Source organism: Sciurus vulgaris (assembly GCF_902686455.1).
Source record: "Sciurus vulgaris genome assembly, chromosome: 10".
Classification (NCBI taxonomy): Eukaryota; Metazoa; Chordata; class Mammalia; order Rodentia; family Sciuridae; genus Sciurus; species Sciurus vulgaris.
Window position 1 is genome coordinate 59204741 of NC_136470.1, and position 12584 is coordinate 59217324.

Genomic DNA, 12584 nt, shown 5'->3' on the forward strand with positions numbered 1-12584 from the left:
CTGATGGGAATTTCATATTACTGAATTAAACTGTTACCTATAAGAAATACATCTTATATACATTTGTACATAGCTAGTATCAAACTTACCAAGCATCTACCATATGCTAAGTATGTGCTATGGCTTGGCGGTGCCAAAGTCTCTAATGTCACAAGTAGGGGTTAGATAACATTATTTTCACATAGTGTGAGAAATGTTATGAGATAAGCACAGCATTGATACATAGCGAAAGGACAGCCAAACACATGACGTTGAGTTCATATGAGTTGGAGATCACAGCAGGTGTCTGGGAAATAGAAGTATTTAAACTGAAATCTGAAGACGATAAGAAGTTAGGCAAAAGCTGTTCTAGACAGGGAACAGAAATTACAAAGACAAGGAAACACAAAAGTATGGCAAGTTTCAGAAAACACAAAGTAGTCTAATATGGTTGACTGCACTGAATAAGCAGAAGTGCTAGATATGGATTAGGAAGTAGTTGTAATCTTTGTATACTACACTAAGAACTTTCATTGATACTGAGAGTAACGCCAACTACTGTGAATGATATTCATCACAGAAAGGATGGGATCAGATTATTGCCTCAGAGATCTCTAGGGCTGGAGATGAGAAGGGCAGAACCAAACATGGGAAATAACTTTGGCTGAAGTATAAGAGGGTGGCTGAGAAGAGGGTACTAGACTCAAGGCAGGAAGACTAATTAGAGGCTCTGTTGTGACTCATATGAAAAATAGAAAGGATATGATCGAGAGTAAATAGAATTAGGAACAGAGATAAGGCAGAAAAGAGTAATTTGGACTTGGTGAATAATTTTATAGGACATAAACTGTGGAATTTTTAGATTTCTTATTTGAAAACCTATAAGAACAGCAGAGGGGATACATAAGAAAAAGTTTTTTTAAAAGGGAAAGGTGATTAGTTTGCTACTGGTTATGGTGAGTTTGAAGTATTTGCTGTACACTTAAATGTAGCTGAACAGTAGGCATTTAGAGTGCAGAGAAAAAAATCTGTGCCTGACAGAAATTGGGAACACTAAGATTTTAATAATAGTGGAAACCATAAAAATACACAAACAATAAAAATTAGGTAGAAAACAAAATCAGTAGATTTAACCATAATTAAAGGGAAGAGCGTTTCAAAGAGGAGTAGATGCAAACTCAAGAAAATATATTTTGATTACAATAATAAAAATATAACTAATATTGTACATATGTCTTACTTCATTCATTAAATTTTGTACTCATCAGACACGTCCTTATATTGTACATACCTCTGTTTCAGCTTGAGTTCGTTGACAGCGATACTGAGCAATCAGTCTATCAGCTTGTGCAAGAGCTAGAGCTTTGGCTTCCAAGAGATCTTGTAATCTGCTTTCTTTGGACTATTATAAAAACATCATTAATTTTTATAATTTTCAGAAAATATCTATTAAAGCTTTTTAGAAATAGTCAAAATAAGCTTGTACTCACAGCTAATGTGGAGAGTTTCATCTCATAGACATCCATTATGTCAGATATTCTCACATCATTAATCTGATCCTTGACCTAAGTTTTAAGAGTCAAAATCGGATAATTGTAACATGACAAAAATGATAAAATAAATGCCTACTTTACAACTAAATAATTAAAACTTAATAATGAGTAACAAAGAAAAAAAAGAATGTTATATTAGGTAGGTCACAAATATTTTGCTAACCTGGGAGGGGTGGAAGGGGCAGGAGGAGGAAGAGGAGGAGAAGAAAAGATTTGACAAGCTTATGGCAACTTAAAAAAAAAAAAACTATTTCTTAAGCTGGCTGGATAGGTAGAAAGGAGACTAGGAAAGATTGATATTTGTGTTAATAAATGCTAGAATTTTATGACTGATTTTTCTTTTCTTTTCAAAATTTCCAGAGTAGTATACTTTTTATGACAAAAGGTAAAGTTTCAGTGATGAAATGTGCATCTAAAGTTATTTAAATAAAAGTTATAATCAGGGCTAACATTTACTGGTAGATACCAGGCACCATCCCATTGAGTAGGTATCACTCACCATTACTCCAGACTGAAGTTTCTCTATTAATTCCTCAATGTTCAATCCAGGAACATTATCTTTCAAAAGGGGAGGAGTAAAACACTTTACTGATGTTGGAAAACTGTGATTTAATGACTGCAAAGGCATTCTCCTGGGCATATGTTCTGTTTCCTGTTGTCTATATGCATTATTTGCTGCTATACTTTCTCCAAGTCTGAATGAGAATCAAAAAGTAATAACACAAATAAAATAAAAGTAAAAGAAAAAAAAAAACTGGTGCATAATTAGGGAATCTTTTAGAATGGATCTTTCTTGTGTGAATAAAAATCTTCAAATCTTCTTGAAATAATCTTCTTAGCATGAAGAAACAGGGTTTTGGGAAATATCCTAAATTTACTAGATGACTCCCCTTTTTCCACTTATAATCCTTTATTTTAACAAATCTATCTTTGGTTTGGAGGTATTACAGAACTCATTTGTGTGTGCATCATTTGTAATGATTTACAAAATTGTTGGTATTGTTCAAAGCAACCTTCATGCCATGAGAGAGATCACCTGGTCTTTATGTCCTTCTTTGATCTCTTTTACTCTGTTCTCACCAACCTGACTTCCATTGTGCCCACTTAACAGTCCATCTTGTTCCTGTCACAGGATTTGTATGAGCTCCTCAGATAGGCCTTTGCTAATGCCTTATGTAATATTAATATTAGCCATCCCTCTTTCCCATAGCAAGTTGTACAAAACAAACCTTTTTTCCTTTTTTTCCCTTTTAAATGTTCTCCACTGATTATAAATGCCAATTTTATGACAGCAGGAACCCAGTCCAATTTACTGCTATGGCCAAAATGTCCAGAAGAGAGACTGGCACACAGTCATAGTAGGCCCATACCAAATGTTTATTAAATGTTTAAATAAAACAAATAGGCATGCGCATACAACCCATCCCATAAATTCACCGTGTTAAACTGATAATGGCAAATAAGGACATTAAATAGTAAACATAAATGCATGTTTGAGAAAATTATCTACAACACAAGGATGTTCAAAACAGTGAAAATGGCAACGAAGGCCTCATGCACAAAGGCAGATGCCCTGTTCACTGTGGATGCAGTCTTTCCTCTGAAGCTTTTATTAAGATTACCTACTACTAAAGCAACAGACTATTTGTATCTTGTAACTTCAGAAGCTTCCTATATGTCCATTTATTTGACAAAAAATATTATAAAATAAAGGGAATCTTTTGGTTTTAACATTTCATAATTAACTTTTAACTTATGAGTACCTAAATTATTAATTCTGAAACTGGAATTGTTAAGTCAGTTAACAGTATATAGCTGGGTTAGCAAACTTGTCTTTGCTACAACTACTCAACCCTGCTGTTATACAGTAAAAAGCAGCCATAGACAATAAACATAATATGAAAATGAATGGATGTGTTTTAATAAAATATTCATAAAAAATATGCACTCACCCATTGGCCCACTGGTAGACCACTGGCATACAGGGAATGCCTTCTTATCAGTGTTTCGAATTATTCAAACCTCTTTTATAAATTCATTTACACAAATTGGTTAAAGTTTTAAAAGTTTAAAAGTGGACCTCTTAGTAGACATTTTCATGGTGACCATTTAGTTTACAGAGAACTACCCTCCAACAAAACAATTTGAAAAATTTTTCAAACATCATCCAAATACCATCTTGTTATTTGAAATTGATGAATATAGTGAAAAATTGTACCTGGCCACCATCTGATAAAAGCACAGAATGTTTCTTTAGGAACCCTTACACTACTCTATCCAAATAACTTTTAGTCCACATAGTTCTCACAGCTAACCCCTTACCAACGATCCAGATCTGATCAATGATAGTTACGCTTATACTTTTCACTCAATTAGAAAGAAAAAGTTCTTCCTATGAAGGAACTAATCTGGTAGTATGCAAGCTTAAATGTATCCTGAACCTTCTATATTTTTAAAACAGGTAATAATAGACAATGAAGGATAGTGCTTGGATTATATATTTTACTTCATGGATTTACCATTCCCTTGATTGAGAAAATGTCTGGCCTTTTCAGTTATAGGATTCAAAATTTTGTTTTAATCATTTGAAAGATTACTGACAATCACAATAAAATCTTCAATTCACTAATCTATCTGTACTAAGGATTACTACATAAACAGTAGGCATTTCAACAGCAAAAGAGATACAATGCAAATGATCATAACTCACACCAATGCAGGAAAATCTGGGAGTGGAGCAGCTTCCAATAATATTCCCAATCCAGACTGTACTTGTTCTCTGTTATCGGATGTTAAAGCAAAAGCCAAAGGAGTAATCAAACGAGGATCCTAAACAAATCAGAAACCAGAAAATAAAAGGCAGAAAGAACAAATGGTAAATTCTAAAATGTTTCTATTTGATGACTGGATGCATTCATAGACTTTACCTAGTTATAGTTACTTACACTGTCATAAAATCAATATGAACACTAGTTTAAAAAAGATCTGTCAAAAGTTTGAGATGCTTTCAATTATGCCTATACAAATTACATCTTAAATATTTTGATGAATTTAAAATATCATTCACTCCTTACTAATGTTTAGAATCATTGTTCACTTTTTCTAATTACCATTTAATAAAAGAAAATTTAAAATGGCTAATCATTTCTAAATTGGTAGTAATCAATTAAAAATTCTAATGAACTCAAATCAGAAAATTTAAGTTCAGTGATTGAAACGTATAAAGTATTAGTGCTCCACATTAGAAAATATTTTACATTGGTAAGCCCCAAATCATCCATTGTGAAAAACACCTAAGAATCAACATAAAAAATAACATTTTTTGGACTCAATTCTTTAAAAGACACATTATTAATAAAGAAAATACTAATATATAAATTCTTTATACTTAAAACATTAGATATCTTATAGGTTTTCAACTATGATTCAGTGCTACAGAACTATGGTAAAAGCAGGTCTTTAATTCCACAACCCTCAGTGGAAACCCTCCTAATTTCTCCCATAAAGAAGAATCAAGTTTGCAGTTTGGAAAACTTAAGAACAGAGAGATGAAATTACTCAAGCCTGCACCAACATCTGGTACAGTCAAACTCTGAACCATCTCTTATGTTATTACACATAATACTTTAGAAGTGTATAAGTGGACCTGCCTAAGGTTTGTTTTGGCTTCTATCCTTTTTATACATTCATTAGAGATATCTCTGCTAAGTCACTGTACTAACAATTTAGCATTAACAGTAAGAATTATATATTTTTGCTAAATACCTATAAATGGCAGTTGTTAAAACAGACATTGTTAAGCAAATCTTGCTCTAGGCCCCAGAAGACCAGATCAAGTAAGAGTGGAGTCATTTGTATTGTGTTACATAATCAAACTGAACTTTGATTTAGTCTTTTCAAATACAAACAAAAAGATGGAAACAGTATATTAAAATCCCTCGTTTTAAACCTCTAAGCTAAGTAAGTGAAATGACCTATCTCTTTTTATTTCTTGTTTCTGGACTTTTTAGAACTTTTTCTATTTAGAAAGCCAATCACCCTTTGTCTAGCTCATGAGAACACTTATTCTACTTGATAAAGGTGCTGTCTGATTCTGGAACTACAAATAAAAAGGCCAATTAGATATTTAGGCTAAATATGGTATTACTCTCTTCTGATAACATAAAGAGCTCTTATTCACCCACTATTGTTGAAATCTGACACTCTTCTTCTAATCTTATTCTTTTTCACAATCAGGTCCTTTTCTTCTAGTCTGTTAGCTTTTCATTGCTATGATTAAAAGACCTGATAAGAACAATTTAGAGGAGGAAAAGTTTATTTTGGATCACTGGTTTCAGAGGTTCATTCCATGGCGGACTTCATAGCTCGGGGCACAAGGTGAGGCAGAACATCATGACGATAGGGCATGGAAGAGGAAAGCAGCTCAGGACACAACAACCAGGAATCAGAGAAAGAGCTCTGCTGAGTAGGGATAATATATAAATTCCAAAGACATGCTCCCAGTGACCTATCTTCTCCAGCCACACCTTACCTGCCAATCAGTACCACCTAGTTAATCCATATCAGTTTTCGGATATGGTTATGCATATCAAGTTAAGGTTCTCAGAACCCAATCATTCACTTCTGAACTTTCTTGCACTGTCTCACATATGTCTCACATATGTGCTCTTGGGGGGATACCTCATATCCAAAATATAACACAGACATTTCCCTATCCCCTTAGTATTCTCATCAACCCTAATCAAAACAAAACACTCTAAAACACCACTTTCCTAATGCCAACCAAACACATGAAGAAACCCTCAAGTATGACACAAGAAAAGGCTGAAGAAAAGGATGTTACTATCACTAATATTCTATACATTAAAATCTGGAGCACTTAATTTCAGTTTCTGGGAAAATATGTAAAGTAACAGTATAGTTACTACTGACGACAATTCACTTTAAACTGTCTTCTGGTGGCCAATTCTAAAAGAAATATCCTCTAAAAGACATATCCTTTAAAGATTTAGAATAATAAAACAAATATATTTACTAGATATCAGTCACTTATGAATAAACTTCAATGTTTGAGAAGTTTAAACTCACCTGAAGGATTTTGTAGAAGCTTACTTCCATACCAGGAACCAACTGTTTAAGTTTGTTCATCAAATCAAGAGTTTTTAAAATTACATCAGCAGCAAGTTTGCTTTAAAAATAAGTTATATTTAAATTAGATAACTAAAAAAGTTTTTTTGAGTTTACTTCTGTCTATAATTTGAAAGGAAACAAAACAGCAAACAAAAAAACCAACCCCAGTTTGTGTGTGTGTGTGTAACTGGAGATTGAATCCAGGGCCTCATGCACCCTAGGCAAATACTCTACCACTAAGCTATATCCCTGCCCTACATCTTTGTTTTTAAAACTCAAGAAGATAAGGTATCATTTCTGCCGGTAAGTAAAAATATCAGAGATCAATATTCTTAAATCTCAGAACCAGAGAACTTGCATTAACAACCTACGTTTAGACAATGTTTCTTTTTCTATTCTCAAATAGCAACATGTTTCAGTTTTCTGCTTCTAGTAAATAGTATGGGAACAAGACCCATTTAATTCTTAGCTGTCACTGGAATATAAACAGAGGGTAACATTAGGTAATAAAGAACATCCAATACAAAGTGAAAGAATTAAACTAGGCCATGTTCTCTACTTCATACCTTAGAGTATAAAAAAAGTAAAAAGAGATAATTTTTTTTATTAGAAGGACTTCTTTCATGAGAAAGAAGCATAAAAGAAAATCAGTGAAAATCTACCTTTAAAAACAATTTCTCACATGCTAAGAAGTCATCTTTGTTAAAAAAAACTTTCAGCAGTTTTATTTTCTTAAAATAAAACTATCCCATTTTTTTCATATTTTTCATTAAACGTAAAACTCAATGAACGAAGATAATAAATAACAATCGAGGCAATGTAAAAAATAATTTCCAGAAAAGGAATGCTCAAAACCCTTAGCTAATTTCACATACACAAAACCCTGAACAATGAAATATAAAACCACAGAATTTAATTTTCTTATAAAGCACAAATCTATAAATTGAATGAAGATTTTTTAAAAAATTCATTATGAACACTTTGTCAATTTTCTGCTATACCTTGAGTAAACGGAACATATACAAGGATGATCCTTAAAGATGAGCATCACCACATCTTTTGATTTTTTACTGCCCCAACCACTTTGCAATATGAATTTCTTATACTCACCATAATTCAGAATCTGCTACCTTTGTTCCAAACCCCAGGTCAATTTTGCCATATGTAAACTGCTGTTCTATCAGAGTGGTACATTTGATAGTAGTCAGAATTTGTGCAACGTGCATTTTAAGACTATCATCTCCACACAGAGGTTAAGTTTTGTTAAGGCATACAAACAAAAAATTCTCAATATACTTTACATTTGTGTAGTACTTTATAACATTCAGTCTAATTTCATATGAATTATGTATCACTGTAATCCAATATAATTACTGTTATATTTGCTCAATGACAGAAAACTAGAACTGTAAGTGATTGGTAAGTGGCAAGTGAAGAACACATACCAAGTTTCTGACTCAAAGGTAAAATAGAAAGGATGTTTCTTCACTGGATGTGCACATTTTTTGTTAGCAGAGATCACAAAGTCTCAATAAATATTTATTGAATTAAGGGAAGTTATTTTCACATATTTAACTGTGAATACCTACCATCAAAAAGAGACTAAGTTATGATGCCATCCAATGAAAAGGCCTGACTTTATCAACTGCAAATATCTCTAAAGTCAAGCAGAGTAAACCTGAATCTGTATAGCAGTTGTTCTCAAATCTGGTGGCATATTATAACCCCTGGATAGATGAAACAAACAAAAAACTAATATACAAAATATACGATCTCCACAATTCCTAAGGTTTCAAAATTACTTTGATTACATCAGATTCACTGTAAGGTTCCTGCGTTCAAATTTTCTTGTTTCTCAAGTGATTCTAATACCAAACCAGAGTGAAGAGTTAGTGCTGTAAAGTAAAAGGAAAATTTAAAAGAGCAGCAGCTCAGAAAGATATTCTTAAACAGAGGAGGTGTTTGCAGAACAAAGTTGGGCATATTCTTGTTCCTCTGAGATACTAAGAAACCTGATCAGGTAAATTAAGAGATCTGGTTAGATTTAGTAATTCCTTGCTCATGAAGGAGGGGGTATTAATTAAGTATTTTTAAAGTAGGATTTGCAATTATTTAGCAACTCAAAATTAGCTATCTAGAAAAAGCAAACTACGAATGAATATGCAGAAGTTAGGTAGTAAAACTAATTGTACTCAAGGTTTTCTTCCTTTTTAAAATAAAGTTTTGTTGATAATATGTCATCTTCTTTATACTCAAGTGTGATGTGATCTTTATTAAAACTCTGTGAAGGCTTTTATTTTTAAACACATGATAAAAAGAAAAGAAAAAGAAAGCTGGGCTAAAATCATGACAACTACATAAATACTTTTTTATCTACTGAAACAGTCCACTAAAGAGACTGGCAAGACTAATCACCCAGGGTAAGCAATTAGCAATTAAAACAAAAGAGAGTAATAAGATAATTTTAGGATGTATCTCCAACTCTCAATTTGTAATAAAAATGCTCAAATGAAGATTAGAAAGCATTTCTTAAAATGTACTTTCATTTAAACTTTTTACATGGAAAAGCGAGCAGGAAAGTCTAGATAACTTCTTAAGACACTTTTCATTGAAACTTTTTAAAAATATCAGTTTCAATATTTCTGAACAGAGGTGAACATGAGAAGTGACAAAATACAAAGACAAAATGCAATAAATGCAGTACTGGAAAAAGTATCATTTCCATATTTATGACAGTAAAGGATATTTAACAAAACTTCAATGGCCTTAACCATCCTTTCACATTTTTTTCTTAGTAAGGCCTCATCTAGATTTTGTTCTGTGAACTGAAGCTGATCAAGGATTGTAGGCAGCAGAAGGGTCATAAAACGGTCAGCTGAGGAACAGTTAGCAGTATCTATGGCATCCTAGAAAATTAATAATCACCAATGATTAAAAGTAAAGATGGAATACAGAATATAAAAACAGTCATCATTGAGCTGTAACAGTTTTTTGAAATGTCTTACACATTTACTATTTAACACCTCATTGACTTAAGTCACCTCTTTTAAAAGCAGTATTTAAAATTTACCTTTGCATCCAGTTCTGAGGGCCATGATGGCTGATGGCTTTTTTTTTCTCAAATGGAATAATAAAATTTCGCAAATTAAGACATTTTTAATAGATTTGGTGATTTAAAATTCTTCAAAATAATTGAAGTATTTAAAAAACCTCAAATTTGCTAAATTATAGTAAATAATAATAGATTGGTCTTAATAGTTAATAGCCACACATTGATAATCTCAAAGGCTTTCTTTTAAATACTAAAACTGATTGTTGAGTCAAGATCAAGTTAAAATAGGACAATTTGTGCATAATATTTAAAGTATGTAGTCACACAAACATTTGTGCATAAGCATCCATTGATAAGAAGGTAAAAGTTTTAGGAAGACACTAGAATATAAAAAAATGTAAAAACAGGGAAAATAGTAGAGAAAGCTAATTTGCACAGACAAAAGAATCTGTTGACTAAGGTGATTTTTCTCTATCCTAAGAGCCTAGCACATAATTTGGTGTGTTCCACTCTATCTTACATTCAACCTAATCCCACACGCGACAGCTAATAAGGACAATGAACAACTTCTATTAAGAAAAAATGTGACTCTTAAAAATATAACAATACAACAAACTATACAAAATCGTGTCAATACCTTTACTTATTAAATAGAAACAAGAATATATAAGCTATTCAATGAAAAAAGGGAAACTAATAAGTGTGAGTTTGGCTGAGAAAACACTTGGTAGTTGAATGCAGAAAGTCTATTGTGACCGTTTTAAAATAAAGGAATTTTCCAAAAGTATATGAACAACTGGAAGTTTATTATGAATGTTTTTAAAAACAAACTATTAAGAGTAAGAAATGTAGAAAAGTCAATTTGTCTTATTTTATTACCTCAAATATTTCCCTGAACAACTCCAGTGCTAAAACGGAACAGTTTTCTGATCCATCCAATGGTTGGCTCAACCAACGAAGCAAAGCCACGGTAGGTTCTAAGGACTTAGAACGGCTTCCCAGAATGGTATTGCCAGATGGAGACTGTTCAAACATCATCTGAGTAAGCACATGGCGTAGCTGAGTCACTGAACAGAAGGCAAGAAGTAATTCTAAAACCTGTACAATATAAAGTCTTCATTTAATGTCAGTTTCATTGGACTGTATTACATAAAGCATATGATGAAACTAAAAATGCCATGTTTTTAAAGAAAATACTCTCAAACAAAAGTTAAAAGTGGCTTCCAATTTATCTTTCAGTATCATTTTCAAATGTGTGATAAAGTTCTAGGCTATAAAGAAATTTCTTAACAGTGTTTACCTCTGAAAAGCAGGACTATGAGAACCAAACAGGGAAGAGTGACTTCAACTAACATTATACTCTTTTAATAGAACTTAAATTCATTTTAAAACACAAGGATGTTTTGTTTATAAAATGATAAAAACCTAAAAAGTTAAGAATTACTCCTAAGTGGCGAAAATCACTTGAGGTATCCTGTAGAATAAGATACAAAAATGGCATCCAAAGCCTTAAAACCATCCAGATGACTGTTTCCATACTATTCTTTGCACACTTGTTGGTATTATGATCCTTAGCTACCCTACTATGCTCAGTTCTGTTTTGTAAAGTGGACTATAACCACTACATCTCCCATCAATCTGCTTATTAACCATCAAGTTAAAAATCTATGTTATTTCAAGTAATATCAACATAACAAAACTTTTTTCTTGCTATCTCTTTGCCTATCTACTACTTTTAAGTGTAAGTGACATACTCAGGATTTGCATTTTAATCAACATGACAGTATTCGATTTTAATAAAATTCCGCCCACTTGCATATATGGTAACAAATGATAAACAATCTTTAATTTACACTTGCAAATATAAACTACAGACTTTGTTTTTAATAGGTAATAGGTTCACATTGCTCCAAAGTCAAACACTGACCTCTAGCTCCAGAAACAAGCAAAGTCTGCAGTTCATTGTGTATCTTACAGAGATATTTTATGCAGATTTAAGGAGATAGTTTTCCACATACACTAATTTTCTTATTACATGCATAAAGTAAACAAATCAATCATTAGTATAGAGCTAGTTCATTTTCCAAAAGTAAACACATCTGTAATCAGCAAGCAAATGAGGAGAACTGTACTAAAAACTCCAGGATCCCTCTGTGAACCCTCCTAGAGAATGCCACAACAGTTCTCTCCACTAAAGACTTCTGACATCACAAATTAATTTTATCCTAGACATTTTTAAATCTTTGCATTTAAATCTAAAAATTTCAGTAGTTTGTTGGTTCATACAAAGAAACTCACATGGAACTTTATATACAGTACTCTTATGTCTGGTTTCTTTTCCTTTCTCTTTTTTTTTTTTTTTTTTGGTACCAGGGATTGAAGCCTAGGGCATTTAACTGCTAAGCCACATCCCCAACCCTTATTTTAGGTTTTATTATGAGACAGGATCTCACTAAGTTGCTGAGGCTGGTTTCAAACTTGCAATCCTTTAGTCTCAGCCTCCCAAGCTGCTGGGATTACAGGTGTGCACCCCAGTGCCCAGACCCATGATGGGTTCCCTTAGCTTAGCATTATATGAGATGCATACATACTGTTGCATTCTATTCCTTCTCACATTGCTGTACACCATTCAGATGCAAAAGTATACCATATTTTACTTATCCATTCCATTGATGATGGCGTTTGTGTTGTTTAAAATTCTTACCTAATGGGAGTCACACTATGTTTTATATATGGTTTTTTATGAAACAATTTGTTTATATATGTATATGTATATACATATAGTATATATCTACACACATATATATATATCTACACACACACACACACACACACCCCTCTCCAGTTCTTTGAGGTATATTCCTAAAAGT

At 32.5% G+C, this 12584-nt stretch overlaps 1 protein-coding gene across 1 annotated transcript in view; it reads right to left on the reverse strand.

Annotated features, from left to right (window-relative positions):
- CIP2A (cellular inhibitor of PP2A) overlaps positions 1-12584 on the reverse strand; it is a 37447-nt gene that overhangs the window by 8061 nt on the left and 16802 nt on the right. Inside the window, exons 9-16 of the mRNA XM_079101441.1 lie at positions 10594-10812; positions 9409-9568; positions 7773-7914; positions 6621-6720; positions 4243-4361; positions 2032-2227; positions 1470-1544; positions 1271-1381 (exon numbers count right to left, since the gene is read on the reverse strand). Coding sequence (XP_078957567.1) covers positions 1271-1381; positions 1470-1544; positions 2032-2227; positions 4243-4361; positions 6621-6720; positions 7773-7914; positions 9409-9568; positions 10594-10812 — 1122 coding nt within the window. The remainder of the gene's footprint in view (positions 1-1270; positions 1382-1469; positions 1545-2031; positions 2228-4242; positions 4362-6620; positions 6721-7772; positions 7915-9408; positions 9569-10593; positions 10813-12584) is intronic.